At 65.3% G+C, this 16025-nt stretch overlaps 2 protein-coding genes across 5 annotated transcripts in view; one reads left to right on the forward strand and one right to left on the reverse strand.

The window, feature by feature from the left end:
- Window positions 1–3485: 3485 nt before the first annotated feature.
- Window positions 3486–14312, forward strand: SLC16A3 (solute carrier family 16 member 3). Of its 3 annotated transcripts, none has more exons than XM_033181680.1 (5): window positions 3486–3646; window positions 10779–11027; window positions 11526–11669; window positions 11943–12698; window positions 13542–14312. In XM_033181680.1, exons 2-5 carry the CDS (start codon window positions 10805–10807, stop codon window positions 13814–13816), a joined length of 1398 nt encoding a protein of 465 aa, XP_033037571.1. In that variant the 5' UTR covers window positions 3486–3646; window positions 10779–10804; the 3' UTR covers window positions 13817–14312. The 3 variants fall into 3 exon arrangements, with proteins under 3 accessions (XP_033037571.1, XP_033037570.1, XP_033037569.1); XM_033181679.1 differs by having other exon boundaries at window positions 3512–3662; XM_033181678.1 differs by lacking the exon at window positions 3486–3646 and adding an exon at window positions 4104–4222.
- CSNK1D (casein kinase 1 delta) overlaps window positions 13855–16025 on the reverse strand; it is a 33698-nt gene continuing 31527 nt past the window's right edge. For both annotated transcript variants that reach the window (XR_004430308.1, XM_033181681.1), the window contains exon 9: window positions 13855–14891. Coding sequence is in view for 1 of the 2 variants with exons in the window: in XM_033181681.1 (XP_033037572.1) it covers window positions 14805–14891 (87 nt within the window). In the remaining variant the exon portion in view is untranslated. The remainder of the gene's footprint in view (window positions 14892–16025) is intronic.

The raw sequence follows: 16025 nt of genomic DNA on the forward strand, positions 1-16025 counted from the left end.
GGTGGCTCAAGCCTGTAATCCCAGCACTTTGGGAGGCCGAGACGGGCGGATCACGAGGTCAGGAGATCGAGACCATCCTGGCTAACATGGTGAAACCCCGTCTCTACTAAAAATACAAAAAACTAGCCGGGCGAGGTGGCGGGCGCCTGTAGTCCCAGCTACTCGGGAGGCTGAGGCAGGAGAATGGCGTGAACCCGGGAGGCGGAGCTTGCAGTGAGCCGAGGTTGCGCCACTGCACTCCAGTCTGGGCGACAGAGCGAGACTCCGCCTCAAAAAAAAAAAAAAAAAATACAAAAATGAGCCGGGCGTGGTGGCGGGTGCCGGTAATCCCAACTACTCGGGAGGCTGAAGCGGGAGAATCGCTTGAACCCGGGAGGTGGAGGTTGCGGTGACCCGAGATCGCGCCACTGCACTCCAGCCTGGGTGACAGAGTGAGACTCTGTCAAAAACAAAAAGAAAAAAATGTATTTTTCTGGGAGCCTGGACAGGTTCTCTGGGGCGAGTGAAGGGAAGGCGTAGATTTGGGCCATGGTCCTGGTCCTGGGTCTAGGCTCTGTGTGGTGGGGGGCGCCAGCCTCCCCTGGCACCGTCCTGCCTGCATCCCCTGTCCAGCCTGGGCACGTCCCACCACACGCCCCGCACGGGTCTGGAGTCTGGGGAAGGTGTGGCCACAGGTGTGGAGTGACAGGCTGTGACAGTTGTGTCACCAGATCCTCTGGGCAGGGAGCTGTAAGGCAGGCAGGGTCAGGAGCTGGACGGCCCAGGACCCCAGGGAGGCGGGGCCGTGGCTCGGCCGGAATGTCCTTCCCCGTGACTCGGCTTTCTTCCCCTGACCCGGCCAGTCCTGGCCGCAGTCCTGTCCATGGGGTGGCAACTGGTGCTGGGTGGTATGGCCAGGACTGGGGCAGGACGGGGTGGCCCTGCTGGGATCTGGAAAATGGTGTGCGGGGTTCCCAAGGATGCAGGATGTGGGCTGTGTGTGGCTCCCCAGACCCTGGAAGGTTCCCTGGGACCTGAGATCTGGCCCCGATAGGTCTGGGGCCACCCCCTCTGGGGCAGCGGCTGTGACGTCCCTCAGAAAAAAGCCTCTCCGCACTTCCTAGGTCATGTCATGACACAGAGGTAGGGCCTGGCTCCCAACCTGACTGAAGACGAGACCCTTAGGGCAGCCCATGGGGGAGGAAGCAGATCCCAGCCTTCCCTTCATGCCCGTCCCCTCCCACAAAGGTTGCTCTTGGAAAAGGTGGGACCACGTTCCCCAAGGAACTTAAGCCTGCCAGGGAGCAGGGTGGGAAGAACCTGGGGGCCAGGCCCCTAGGAGGACATTCCAGGGCCTGGAGGGCCCCGTAGCTGGAACTGGGAACAAAAGGAAGTTGGAGGCAGGTAGGGGCAGGTGGGGGCACCTGAGGCTGGGGGAGAAGTCAAGACTGGGGGCTGTGGGGTCACAGGGGGGCGTCCTGTGAAGCTGCTCACTGGCCAGGGCTGGTGCCACCTGTCCACACCCACACCTCCTTTCCTGCAGAAAAGTGCGGTCTGGGCCTAGGGGCTGACCCAGGGCCACTGTGGGGGAGCAGGCATTGGAGCCAGGTCTGGGGTGGGTGCTCCCAACACCACCCAGAGTGCAGCTGCAGAGATGCAGACACACGTGGCCTTTCCCACCCCTTCCCGCACCTCCAGGCCACTAGCAGGCGAGGGGATCACACCACACCCAGAGGTGCCTCTCCCGTTGCACCATCGCTGTCTCTGACACATCCATGATTGTTGAGGGAGGGGCATGTCCCCCGGAAGGCACCTTACCCAAAACCTGAGTGGTATTCAGTGCCCAGGTGCCCATGGAGTCCTGTGTCAGATGGAGCCTGGCCACCTGGGCCCTGGTGCCAGGCCTGCAATGCCCCCCGCCTCCAACTGCTAGGCCTTTCTACAAGCTGAGCACTTGGAGGTCAGGGGTGCCCCATGCTACCAGAGTGCCAGAATCCTCAGAGAGGGGCCCAGGGTCGCGGAGGCTCTGGCCCAACCCCACAGCGCCCTGTCCTGTCCAGGCCCGGGGTGAGCTGTCCCAGGTGGCCTGCTTGCTAGCTGTGCTGAGCCTTTCCTCTGGGTAACAACCTCTGGGGCTGGGTAACAACAACAGCCAGCCCCCAGCCCCAGCCCCCAGCAGCCATCATATCACTGTGAGCACTCTGTGGTCTTCCAGTCCCCCCAGTCAAAGCCCACAGACTTGACCTCTCTGCTGGGAGCCAGTGCTCATCAGTCTGCCTGCTCCCTCCCCTCTGAGGGCAGGGAGGCTCCACCCCAGCTCTGGGTGGGCAGTCCTGGGGTCCACACTCACGAGAAGCCATGCCTAGGAGGAGGCCAGGCCTGGGGGTCCGAGCCAAACCCCAGGTGCTCCCTGGGACCCCTGGAGGGATGCGTGGGCATCTTCCCAGCTGGGAGAAGACCTGGCTCTGGAAGGGGCACCCCTTTGTGCTTCAAGAGGCAGGAGGGGGCAGTGAGACCCCAGGCTCTCCGGCTCTGTCTTCCTCCCCCTGTTGCTGCTCTACGGTGGGTTCAGGGTTCAGGGATCAGGGCGAAGCTGTAGGCAGACGTGGAAAGTGTCTTGATGGCTTCAGTGGGGGCCCCAAGCCCAGCCGGCAGGCCTGGTGACTCAACAATCCGGGATGGGGAGCACGGTGCCCCTGCCTCCCCAGCAGGCAATACCTTGTGGAGGACCCATTCCCACGGCTGTCCACGGTGCCCCACACCCCCTATGCTGCTCTCCCTCACCAGAAACTGATGAATCGCCTGGTACAGGAAGATGGGAGCACCACCTGCATCACCCAAGATGGCTCCACCACCTGCCCTAGGCAGTAGCACAGCCCAGCTACATGGGGTCTTCATCCACGAAGTCCGAGGCCCCCTCACCACTTGCCACAAGCCTGGGTTCTGTTCACAGGCTCTCATCTTGATGTCTGGGGATGGGGGTGGTTGGGCCCCAGGTAGGAGTGAGGGCCAGACTCAGCCTCTGTGAGTGCTGGTGGGAGGGTGGGCTCATTACATTACACAGAAAGAACAGGTGGCCTCACCGGACTTGGCATCCCGGAAGGCTGGGCTCCAGGTGGAGAGCCAAGGCCCACATGGCTTCATTGCCAGGGATGGGCCTCCCCTTGCCCTCTGGAGGGGTCCTCCATTGATACCCACTGCCTCTTTTGTGCGAAGGTACCGGCTTACTGGTGCCTGGGCCTCTGAAGCCCCAGGGTCTGTGAGGGGCCAGTTAAAGCGTTCCTGTGGCCCTGATAACTAGACTCCTTGGTCCAGGCCAACAAAGGCCTTACTCCCTGGAGTTGCCTCAAACCTGAGCACCCAAAGTGCTCCGTTATTTCCATGTTGCAAACAGGCTGGGAGAAGCGCCTCGCGAGGTCCGGCGGGTGGACAGGCCTTGCCTCCCCAAGGTGGAGACGTCCGGGTTCTCAGCCGCGAGCGGGGCGGGGCAGGGGCGCAGTGCTGGAGTGGGTGGCTTTGCAGGGCCCCGCAGGGCGCGGAGCCACCTGGGGAAACGGAAGTTCAGGGAGGGCGAGGCCGTGCCCCAAATCCAGGCAGCGCAGGCTGCGGGCCGCTCCCCGAGCCCGGAGGGGCCGCCGTCCGCACCGGGACCGAGGAGGAAGCGGAGGTCTGAAGAGGGACAGGTCGGATGTGGCCTCAGAGAGGGGGGATGCGGGCCCCGGAGCTGAGCCAGGCGGCCGGAACCCCACGGGGCCCGCGCGCCCCTCCCCGCCAAAGGGGCCCCGGCGTTGGGGGGCGAGGGGTCGCTGCCCTGGAGGACGCTGGGACCTGCCGCGCTGCGTTCCCCGCGAGCCGGGGAAACGGAGGGACGGGGGAATGGGGGTTGGCGGGGAGCAGCGAGCCTGGACTCCCGGGGAGGCGAGGCAGGGTGGCCCCAGTCCCGGGGCGCAGAGGGGGCAGGCGAGCTCCGGCCCGGGGGCGCCACGGGGACGGTTCCGGTTGGGGGGTCCCTGGGCCCGGCGGGGTTGTGGGACGCGCCGTCGGGGAGCTGCGGCCCGGGAGCCCGTCCGGAGGCGGCGCGGGGTCCGGGCGGGGCGCGCAGGGGCGGCGCCAGGCGGTGACGTGCGCGGGGGACGTGCCGCGCCAGCGACCCGAGCACTTAAAGTCGCCCCCGGCGCGGCGCCGGGCGGCAGAGGCGGGCAGAGGCGGCGAGAGGCGGGCGGAGGCGGCCCAGCGGCGGCAGGTAGGCGCGGCCGCGACGCTCGCGCGCGGGCCGGGGCCCAAGAGCTTCCCCGTGCCCGGCAAGGGGGCGGCCTCTGGGTCCGCACTCTCGCCCCCACCCCGCCCACTTTGTCCATCAGGTCCGGGGGCGCCCGGGGCACGGACTAGCCCTCTCGCCCCCCGCGCGGCCCCCACCGAGGGCTCCCGAGAGCCAGCCGCGCCCCTCCGCGCCCTCGCATCCCTGGCTGCCCAGTCTCGTCTCCCCCGGTCCGGCCGGGCGCCCACCCGTCGGGCTGCCCTCAGGGGCTGGGCTCCGGCCAGGAGGTGGCTGTGCTGGCGGCCAAGCCCGGTCCGGGTATAAATAGCTCGGTCCGCGGCGGCGGGGGGCGCGGGCTATATTTGGTGGGGCTGCTGCAGCCCTCCCTGTATGGGTGGCCTCCCCGAGGGAGTGGGGAGCACGTGCGCTCTGGCCGAGGCGCTTTCCCCTGTTCACACCACCCTAAACACTCCCCGACCCACACCCGCCCTTGGGCAATGACTAACAGCCCGTGCAGGGAAATGTGGGATCCCCTCCAGGGCCAGGCTGGGCTCCCTGGGTTCGCCCTACCTCTACCCCGGGCCCCAGGCTGGGAAAACCAGGCACAGACTTTGGTAGCCTCCCACTTCCTAACCCACGCCTGTTTCCCCATCTGAAAAGTGGGTTGATCAGGAGCCTCCCTGGGTGTTGGACCAGCCAAGAGACAGGGGCTGCAGAGTGGAAGGGAAGTGCTTAGTTCTGGCGGGGCCACCAGGGGTGGCTGGAGTCGGTGAGAGACGAGGCGGGGAGCGGAGGGGCCACTGTCCTCCTCTCTGTCCCAGAGGCACCGAGCTTCCTGGCCAGGAGGCCTGGGCTGAAAGGGTCCCTCTCCTGGTGATGGCCGGAGTTAGGCCTGTTGGGCGGGAAATGGCAGTTGGCCCACCCCAAGGCCCAAGGGCTTGTCCATGCTGAGCACAAGGGTGGGTGGTCTTGTGTCTATTGGGGCTGGGGAGTCCAGGGTCCCAGCTTCACTTCACAGGCCTGGGAGTCAGGTGGGGGCTGGCCTGACCGTGCTGGGAGAGGAGCTGTTCTCCAGCGTGGTGTGGAGGAGGCTGGGCTGGACTCCCTGATGGCGAGCAGGAACTGAGTAGGTGCTAGGAGGCCATGGGGGGTGTCTGCCCCCAGAGAGGCTTTGAGTGCATGGGGGCACTACCTTGGCAGGTGCAGTCTTTCCCCCAGGGGTCCGTGGTGTGGACAGAGTCTGGGGTGGGCATCTGGAGGCCTGATCTCAAGGCAGACTTGGTAACGACCCCATGTGACCTTGGGCAGGGCCCACCTTCCAGGCCACCCAGAAAGCCATGTGGCCTGCATGGTCAGGCCAGCCCCCACTGACTGAAGCAGGGCACTTTACTTTGGAGGTGCAGCTACCAGAGGGCTCTATGGATCCCAGCCCAGCCGTCAGGCCGGACGGGTCCCCCCACTGGCCTGCAGTGACCCTTATGCCAGGCTTGGCGGGCTCAGCGGTGGGTCCTGGGGTGACCTGACCACGTGGGACAGAAGGGCCAGTGCCGCCCCCTCCAGTGAGGAGCCAAATGTGGGCTACACTCTGGGCCCCAGCGGGGGCCTTCTGGGCGGTGGCGCAGAGCCATTGGAGGTGCCCAGGCCCTGGCGCAGGGGCGGGGTGGGAGCAGACAGGGCTCGGGGAGTCCTCCCAGCGTCACCTGCCCCAGTCAGTCCCATCTGTGAAATGGGCCACGCCGGGCAGCCGCACGCACGGAACCGCGGGGCCCTGCCCCGAGACCCGCGGTTCACGAGTTGATGTCCCCAAGCTGCGCCCACTTGACCCACCTCTGCAGCAAGTGGAGCCGGCCCCGACGCCTGGCTGGCTCCCGGGCTCCGCTGACCCCGGTGGACCCGCGCGCCGGCAATTACGGTAGCGTCCGGTAGGGCGCCTACTGCGGGCAATACGGGGGCTCCTCCCATGGCGCGGTCACGTCCCCCACGTCCCGCGGCCGGCGGGGCGGGACCGGGCGGAGCATCCTTCCCTCCCCCTCCCCCAGGTGGGCCCCGCCCAACCTCGCCCACCCGCGCCGACCCCCGCCGTCAGAGCCGGGAAGCCGGAACCCGCAGGCGCCCTCCCTCCAGCCCGGGCCGGGGTGGAGTTTGGGGTTCCCCCCTCCGCCCCCCACCTCCCGCCTTCCTGCCTCCTCCAGGTCACTACTTCCCCCCGGGTCCCCACGACGCCCGCTGGGCGGCGGTGGGGTGGGGGCGCCTCCTGACCCGAGTCCCCCTCTAGTCTTGGCCTTCGGGCCCTGGCTTTAGGGTGGAGGGGTGCATGGGAATCCAGGAATGGGGCGAGGTGGCCTCGTGGAGGGGCGGCCTGGCAGGGTCCAGGAGGCCTGGGAGGTGGGGGAAGGCGGCTCTGGACCAGCTCCGGCCCCCACCGCCTCCCGGCCCCAGGGCGGTGACCTCAGCCTTGAGGAGAAGGGGTCTTCAAGCTCTGAGACCCCGCAGTGCCAGCTCAGGCCTGAAGCCGGCGGCGGCGGCACATGCAGCCTCCCTTTCCCACGTGGGACTTGAGCCCAGTCCTTCTTGGGGTACCAGTGGGGGCTCCTGGCCCTGGGTGTAAGTGGCCAATCCGGCCTGTGCGTCTGCCCCGCCAGCCCCTGCCTTCATGATGTAAGCGGACACAGCGGCAGGGCACGGGCGTGCGCAGGGGTCTGCGGGGGTCAGAGGTGGGGTGCACAGCCCAGGCCTGGGGCAGACCCTTGCGCAGCGTCCACCCCCTGCCAGCTCGGCCCGGACACCTTTGCAGGCGGCTGGGGCGGGGCTGCCGGGGGTTATTCACTGATCCTTCCTTGTTTGCACAACAGGGACGGCGGGGGAAGAAGGGAACTCAGGGAGGCCCCTCCCCCAGGTGCCGCGCCCTCCCGCCCTCAGCACCCCTTAGCAGCCAGGCGCTAGCCACAGAGGGGCCGTTTCCTTGGTCCTCAGGCAGCTCCCTGGGATCCAGGAAGGAAAGGAATTGCCCTTTTCCTGCCCCGCCTCCTGCCTGGGCCGCAAAGGCAGGGCCAAGGCCCATCCTTCAAGGGCTGGAGTCAGTTAGGTAACAGACCTCGGGCTCGGGGCTCAGGCCACTGCACGGACCCAGGGAACAGGCTGACAGTCCAGTGGAGGCCTCAGCAAGGCGGCGGCACTGCGCATAAACCTGAGGACGTAGGCGGGTGAGGGGTCTGCAGGTCCAGACGCCTGAGGGGAAGCATGCCAGGGTGCCCACTGCCCCCCAAGGAGGTCAGCGAGGTTACTGGAGAGAGGCCCAGGAGGAGCAGGCGTGGGCAGCAGGGGTCAGGTTTCGGACCCTCTGTGCGTGAGTCCACGTTGGCTCTGCAGGTTGGCATTTCGAGCCACCTGGCATGGCGCTCCAAGCCTGTGACGGGGCAGTGCAGGGGTCTGACTGGCAGGCACCCAGGTCCTGAGGGCTTCATGGTTGAGTCCTGGCCTAAAGCCAGGAGTCCTTACAGACCCCTGTGCCCTGCACCCTTGAGGGAACTGCTGCCAGCAGCCCCTGGCTTGGGAGGGCACACGGCTGTGGGATGCGGGGTCTCCTGCAAGGGCCCTTCCCATCCACCCCTGCCCCAGGCCTCCTGCTCAGCTTCCAGCAGCCTGGGGTCCTGGAGTCTTTGGGGGACCCGCTCTCCGGCAGCCCCCACCTGGGAGATCAGCTTTCTCATCCCAGAGGCCAGGTTATTTCTGGGCGGGTTGGCATGCTTCCTGGGGGGCGGGGAGGGGGGGCAGTAAATGTCAGGGGAAGGCCAGCCTATGGCGTTTGCCCACGGAGAGGCCAATGCTTGTTGATTGTGGCGTGTGCTCCAGGCAGGACAGCCCCAGGGTGGTCCTCGGAACACCAGGCGACCTGTACCTTGGCCCATCGCAGTGCCGGGGTTATCCTGGGAGATGGGTTGTCTGCGCCGTTATTTCGTGCCCCTTCCCCGTACTCCACCTCCTGTGGAATCCCCTGCCCCAAGCCATGTGGGCAGACAGCTGGCTCCAAGTCAGCCCCTGGACACCAGGCTGGAGTGGGAACTCCTGGAGCCATTTCAGCATGGCTGGCACCCCAGGCTGGGTGAGGACAGACGATGGTGCCAGGCTGTGGTCTGGGGGCTTGTCCAAATGCCTCATCTTGACACAGAAAATGGCTCTCCCCATGTGAGCTTCACGTGGAAGCCACAAGCACCTCAGGTCTCAGAACATGCTGTGCCCTCCTGGCCAGTGAGTCCTGGCACTGCCCCAACCCTCTGCCAGCCCTCCTTGACCCTAGTTCAGGGGCGCCGCGTCTCCTGAGGGTGGCCCCCGGCCCCTGCCTCCTCGCGAGCCCTCGTCTGTCTCCGGAGGACCCTGGCAAGCTCCAGATGCTGGGTTTGCCTGCGTCCCCTGCCCCCGCTGGTGCAGCCAGGAAGACTGAGAGGCCCTGATGCCTCTTTGTGTTTTGGAGGGGAGCCTGAGGTATGCGAAATCTGGCTCTTCTGTTTCTTGTATACACATTTCTTTCCTTGGCCTTGCATGGCCTATTTATTTTAAAAAGTGTCAACCCGCAACCCCAAACAAGCTGGGGCCCTGAGGCCGTCAACCCTCCAGTCTCCCCTGTGACCCGCAGTCTGCACCCTTTCCCAGTTTCATTCCTCAAGTGCATATATTTTTAATATCTATCTTGTAGTTACCCTGCTGTCTACTGTCATCTTAAGAACCCTTTAAACTTAATACCAGTATAAGCAGGACCTACCCTGCCGCTTAGTGACCCCAGACAGCATGTCCTGAAGTGCTGTGTCCTGAGGAGGTCCCACAGTCCTCCTCTGTCCTGTCCCAGGCACTGTGGTGGGGGCATCCGGTGTCCAGGTGCAGAACCAAAAGCTGCTCCTGGGTTTCCCAGAAATGGTCGTGAGGCCTTGGCCCCAGGGAGCCAGCACAGATTGGGGAGTGGACCTCTGGCCCTGTGGCGGGGGTCTGTTCTGCTCCAGGGGACCGCATCTGCCTTGTCATCATCCAGACAGCCACAGCTGGCTCCTGGGTCCCCCGTCAAGCGGCATTTCCCAGTAATAGTGACTTCGTGGAACACTTACAAAGCCCTTACAAACCATCCTCGGAGCTCTAAGGCAGGGACTCCAGGAGGCACAGCACCTGTGGTGGGGATGGTCAGGCAGGCTGGAGGTGGGGAGGGTTCGGGAAGAGTGAGGAGCCACGCACGGAACCCCTCAGACTCTCCCAGCAAAGGTCCTTGCCCTTGTGCGGGTCCTGCCTCTAGTCACGTGTTTGCCTTAGAGGCAAAGTTGGGCCGTCACGGCGGACCCACCAGGATGGGGTCTGCGGACACACTTGCAGGAGAAGCCCAAGGAAAGGGGGCGGGGTGGAGCCCCACAGATGGCGTGGAGCGTGTGCAGCAGGCCTGCTGCCGCCTCCCAGGGCGCTGGTTCACAGCACAGTCTGGAGAAGCTGAGCCGGCTGGACCAGACCACCCAAGGTCTCAGGTTGCAGCTCCCTGGTGAGGAGAGAACAAGGTGACTTCTGGGTGGGTTGGGGCATGAAGATGGAAGTTGGGCCTTGGGTTCCAACTTGACTCAAACGAGCTGAGCTCCTGGAGTTTACAAAAGGGACACCAGCTTCAGACATCGTGGGGGCTGGCGTGGTTTGCTCTGGTGGGCTGGATGGGAGCCTCCCCAGCCCCTCCCCTCCCCAGGAGGCTCTAGACCCTCCTGATTTTAGGCTGCAGCCTGTGGGTCACTCCAGGCACAGGTGGGGTGAGTCTCTTCTCACTGGAGAAGTTGCTGAGCAAAAGGGCCGGTGGGAGGCAAGGGGGCATCCAGGGATAAGGGGCCAGCTCTGGCCCCCCTTCCCCACCTCACCCACTCTAATACTGCAGCCCTGTGCTTCCAGCTGCCCCCTCCAGCCTGGTGCCCAGCCCCTCGCCACCAGCGACTGCCCGCCTCCTCTTGTGCAAGCTCCTGGCGGGCTCCACTGAAGCCAAAGTGGGCCCTTGGGGGCAGGAGAGCCAGAGCAAGGCACGCTCCACCTAGATTTAGATGGAGAGACCTGGCGGACGCCACCCCCAGAGGCCCCGGGGCGAGCTCAGTGCTGGGGACCGGAGGTGCAGGCTGTTACCAGAATCATAGTGAGTGTGGCCCTGCCCAGCACGGGTCAGCCAGAGCGAGCCAGGACAGAAATGACGGCCAGGCCGATGTTCCTGCCGGGGGCTGCTCCTCCCAGGAGGTAATCTGAGTCCTGGCTGAGCCCAAAAAAGCCACTGCCCTTTAGAGCCAGCTGTGTGGGTGCAGGAGGCAGTGCGGAGGGAGTGGGACCCCCAGCTGCTAGCCTCCCTCCAAATCCTCCTGCCTCCACCAAGCACCAGATCAGGGGGCCACACGTGTGGGCGCTGGGCAGCTGCCCCTCAGCTGAGCTGCGGGGCCGTCCAGCCCAGGTGTGTGTGCCACCCAGCTCGTGTGGCTCCCCGACGGGCTGCAGCTGGGATGATCACCCGGGGCAGCCTGAGTCAGCCTGCGTTCTCTCTCAGGTGAGGCGTAACCAACCCTCTTGGCCATGGGAGGGGCCGTGGTGGACGAGGGCCCCACAGGCATCAAGGCCCCCGACGGCGGCTGGGGCTGGGCCGTGCTCTTTGGCTGCTTCGTCATCACCGGCTTCTCCTACGCCTTCCCCAAGGCCGTCAGCGTCTTCTTCAAGGAGCTCATGCGGGAGTTTGGGATCGGCTACAGCGACACAGCCTGGATCTCCTCCATCCTGCTGGCCATGCTCTACGGGACAGGTGAGGGCGGCCTCACACCGGGCCCCCGTCCGGGGCTCTGCTGGCAGATTCTGCCAGGCGCAGGAGCCCGCGTGTGGCCAAGCTCGGCAACAGGGCCTTCTGCCCGCTCCCCAGGAACCCTGGAGGGAAGCCCTTGGGGCCGGGATCCTGCTGGGCAGCAACATGTTCTCCACGGGGCCAACCCAGGCAGGGCGCGAAGTCCATCCTGGCCCCTGTCCAAACGGGTCGGCTGTATTTATAGACAGTCCCAGAGGACAGGGCTCCCGAGAGCCGTTCCTGAAAAGATGGCTGTTCCGGAGCTGCAGGGACCCACGGAGCCCAGCAGTGGCGCTCGCGTGTCACTCCACCCTGCGCTCTGGGCCTGGCCCCCAGGGTGCCCCGGTGCCCCGCGGAGGGAGGGGTGGCAAGGGAAGGGGAGGCCGGCTGCAGACGAGCTCAGTGGGCTGGCGGGGGCAGAGCTGGCTGCAGGCCCAGCCCCTCAGCTGCTGCCCTCCTCAGGCCCACTCTGCAGCGTGTGCGTGAACCGCTTTGGCTGCCGGCCGGTCATGCTTGTGGGGGGCCTCTTTGCGTCCCTGGGCATGGTGGCTGCGTCCTTTTGCCGGAGCATCATCCAGGTCTACCTCACCACTGGGGTCATCACTGGTGAGTGGGGCCGGCCGCTGGGCCGCAGGTGCTGGGAGGGGCGGGGGCCGCGCACTTCTGCTCCTGGGTCCAGGCCTCTGGAGGACAGCAGGGCGGGGGGCTGCAGGATGTCCTGGCCCCACCTCGTTGTCCCCCTCTCGAGTGTGTGGGTGGCAGGGGCTCTGCACACTGGGAGCCTGAGCCCGTGGGAACCTGGGGGTAGAGACGCGGGTCTTGGGCTTTGGGGGCAGCCTTGGGGGGCGCTCTCACCACGTTACATTCCCTTTGCTCCAGGGTTGGGTTTGGCGCTCAACTTCCAGCCCTCGCTCATCATGCTGAACCGCTACTTCAGCAAGAGGCGCCCCATGGCCAACGGGCTGGCGGCAGCAGGCAGCCCCGTCTTCCTGTGTGCCCTGAGCCCACTGGGGCAGCTGCTGCAGGACCGCTACGGCTGGCGGGGCGGCTTCCTCATCCTGGGCGGCCTGCTGCTCAACTGCTGCGTGTGCGGCGCACTCATGAGGCCCCTGGTGGCCGTGGCCCAGCCGGGCTCGGCGCCGCCGCCATCCTCCCGGCGCCTGCTAGACCTGAGCGTCTTCCGGGACCGCGGCTTCGTGCTGTACGCGGTGGCCGCCTCGGTCATGGTGCTGGGGCTCTTCATCCCGCCGGTGTTCGTCGTGAGCTACGCCAAGGACCTGGGCGTGCCCGACACCAAGGCCGCCTTCCTGCTCACGGTCCTGGGCTTCATTGACATCTTCGCGCGGCCGGCTGCGGGCTTTGTGGCGGGGCTTGGGAAGGTGCGGCCCTACTCCGTCTACCTCTTCAGCTTCTCCATGTTCTTCAACGGCTTCGCGGACCTGGCGGGCTCCACGGCCGGCGACTACGGCGGCCTGGTGGTCTTCTGCATCTTCTTCGGCATCTCCTACGGGATGGTGGGGGCCCTGCAGTTCGAGGTGCTCATGGCCATCGTGGGCACCCACAAGTTCTCCAGCGCCATCGGCCTGGTGCTGCTGATGGAGGCGGTGGCCGTACTCATCGGGCCCCCATCGGGAGGTGAGCGCTGTGCCCCCAGGCAGTTCCCCACGTCTGCCCTTCCCATCAGATGCCTGCTTTGCGAGGCAAAGATGCACACCCCTAGGCAGCCGTCCGCACGGTGGGACTCAGAGCTGAAGGGGGGTGCACTGTGTTGAACCGCTGAACCGACCCTGATTCTGCGGGCGCCAGCGGGTCTCTGTTAGGAGTGGGGGGCTCGGTCTGGCACAGTGCACCCCAGACAAGGCAGCTAGGGGCTGGATCCGTGGGGTGGGCAGCTCCTCCAGGCTCTACATGGGCACCACGTGGCAGCTCCGGGCAACCCCACAGCCAGTTTTTGTATTTTGGGGCCTCCTTTTTGAAGGCTGACTGAGCTAACGTGAGGGAAATTAGGTTTGACTGGAGCAGCCTTGCCCAGGCTCTGGCTGCCTGGCGAGGGGGTCCTGGGCTTGGGGAAGGCCAAGGTCTCACCTCCAGACTCCTGTCTTGGAGTCCGCAGTGGCCAGGACACAAGGCTGGTGCTGAACACAGCAAGGCTTCTGGTGCTGCCCACTGGAAGCCTCAGGGGGATTCCGTGGGGACCAGCCTGACTCCTGCCAACAACCAAAGCCCAAACTCCGCAAAGCCACTGCTATTTTTAGCCTCTTAAGTCTTTGTTCCCCTGGGGAGGAGGGAGAAGCTGAGGAGGGAGGATGCCCCCAGCTGGAAGACATGGAGGGGAGAGAACACCTCCCAGCCCCACGAACTCAGTGGCAGACAGGGCGACCCGTGTGTGCTGAGACACAGAGACACAGGCTTGGGGGGAGCTCTGGGCCCTGGGGGCAGCCCGCAGAAGCAGCTGGGACTAAAGGGGTCTTCCTACAGGCAAGCTCCTGGATGCGACCCACGTCTACAAGTACGTGTTCATCCTGGCGGGGGCCGAGGTGCTCACCTCCTCCCTGATTTTGCTGCTGGGCAACTTCTTCTGCATTAGGAAGAAGCCCAAGGAGCCACAGCCCGAGGTGGCGGCCGCGGAGGAGGAGAAGCTCCACAAACCTCCTGCAGACTCGGGGGTGGACTTGCGGGAGGTGGAGCATTTCCTGAAGGCTGAGCCTGAGAAAAACGGGGAGGTGATTCACACCCCGGAAACGAGTGTCTGAGTGGCTGGGCGGGGCCGGCAGGCACAGGAGGTACAGAAGCCGGCAATGCTTGCTATTTATTTTACAAACTGGACTGGCTCAGGCAGGGCCATGGCTGGGCTCTGGCTGCCGGCCCAGCAGATCGTCGCCTGATCAGTGTTTTGCGGGGAAAAGGTGGCGGGGTGGGAACCATGTCATTCCAGAGTGGATCTGTGGTGAAACCAAGCCACGAAGTTACAAGGCATCCTCACCAGGGGCCCCGCCTGCTGGTCCCAAGCGGCCTGCGGCCACTGCTATGCTCAAGGACCTAGAAACCCGCGCTGCGAGACGTGACTTTAATGGGAGGGTGGGCCGCAGACAGGCTGGCAGGGCAGGTGCTGCGTGGGGCCCTCTCCAGCCTGTCCTACCCTGGACTCTCACATGGGGCCTGTGCCCACCCCTCTAGTGTCTTGGGGACAGCTCCTTCCACCCCTGAAAGGTGGAAATAAACCTGCATGTGGGTGGAGCGTCAGGACAACGGTTTCCTAGGACTGTGTGGTTTTGCCGTGTGGCCTAACTCTGTGTCCCGAATCTCACATCTGCTGGTAGCCTGGCTGTTCCTACAGTGGCTCTGTCCTCACCAGCTTTCCCTGCAGCGGCACAGCATTCGTAGCAGGGGCAGGCACTGCGTGGAGGGGTGCGGGGCGGGCGCCTGGAGGCCGCCTGTGCCAGGGTGGCCTCTGAAACATTCCCTGGGAGCCCCTAAGTGGTGGTTATACGGGAGCTGAGGTGGAACAGGCCACTTGATTCACTGCTATGTTTAAGAAACAGGACTCTCCTGCCTTCTCTTTTTCGCCCCTCTGGCTGGCAGTGTGCGCGGTGTGGCCGGTGCCCAGGGCTGGTCTTTGTGCCGTCCTCCATCCAGCCTGGCCCAGCACTTGGGCTTGTCCTGGGCACCTAACACCCACCTGCCCTCGTGGCCAGCAGTGGCCTGCGTGGCTGGGAGCCCGGTCAGAGGCCGCCGGGGCCCTCAGTAGGTGCGTCGTGGGCGCTGGGGACGGCAGCGGGTGCCCTGGCGGGCTGCGTGCAGCCGGAGAGATGCCATGTCCCTGCTCCTCTGCAATGAAAAGCAAGCGAAAAGTGCACATCTCAGCTCCAGGTGCCCCCATCTGCCCCTGGCCTTGCCCCAGCTGGGCTGGAGCTCTCTCAGCCCGGGCTCATGCCTGCAGCCTCAGGGCTGTGGAGGCCTCTAGCAGGGCTCAGGCTGGCGGGCAATGCCAGCAGCTGCAGGGATCAAGGTCCAACTCTGCACAGCCAGGCCCATGTGTCTCGACAGAGTCCACCAGCCCCACTCAGTAGCTGAAGGGAGAAGGACGAGGAGGTGGGAGCAGGCAAGGTAGTGGGAAGCAGGCAGCCTGGGCCTCAGAAGACACATGGCCTTCCCCGGCCGGCACCCCCACATCAGGGCCCCATGGGGGCTGCTCAGACCCAGGGGTTGCCGCCTCTGGACCTGGCTGTGCCTGGTTCTGCTGGCCTCAGGAGTGACCTGGGCTTACAGATACTGGCAGGGAGGTCATGGGCCGGGTGGGGGGTGCTCGCTCCTGGAACCCTCTGTTTCCAGGTATCTCGGGCCCTCACCCTCCCCTAGGCAGGAAGCAGGCCCCTCTAGCTCAACTGTCGCCCCTGATCTGCCCCACTCTGGTCCCCACACCCACAGCACACAGCAGAGGCCCAACACGAAGTAGCCAGGCAGTGCTGCTCCTAGACAGACATGCCTGAGGGGCCCTGCTCAGTGATTCAGGAGTGGTCCAGATGTGGGAAGGCAGCCATGTTTGGCTGGGGACACGGGACGTCTGGGGGCTGGGGTCCCTGTGCCGTGGAGTGGGTGTTGAGTTCTACCACCCCCTCCTTCAGCTGGTGCCTTAAGAGGAAAGAAGCCATGGGGCAGCAGGTCTGCTCTGACACAACAGGCAGGCGTGAAGGGAAGGGAAGCCCGGGGCCCGCTGGAGGAAGCTGGGCGCAGAGGTCTGGTGTTTGGGCTGCGCAGAGCTACCCCCCAACCCCGGTGACAGATTCTGGGGCCAAAAGTGGTTCAGGTCTACCATGTTGTGAAGACCCCCTGACCAGAGACACATCCATCTAGAACCACTGCTACGTGTGTGTGTGGGGGGGGGGGGGGGGCGGGGCAGAGGGCGCACCGACTTCTTCACACGATCCCAGATCAGAGGAGGGAGGTGTTCACCCGGCCTGG

Source organism: Trachypithecus francoisi, unplaced genomic scaffold (assembly GCF_009764315.1).
Source record: "Trachypithecus francoisi isolate TF-2019V2 unplaced genomic scaffold, Tfra_2.0 Lachesis_group20, whole genome shotgun sequence".
Classification (NCBI taxonomy): Eukaryota; Metazoa; Chordata; class Mammalia; order Primates; family Cercopithecidae; genus Trachypithecus; species Trachypithecus francoisi.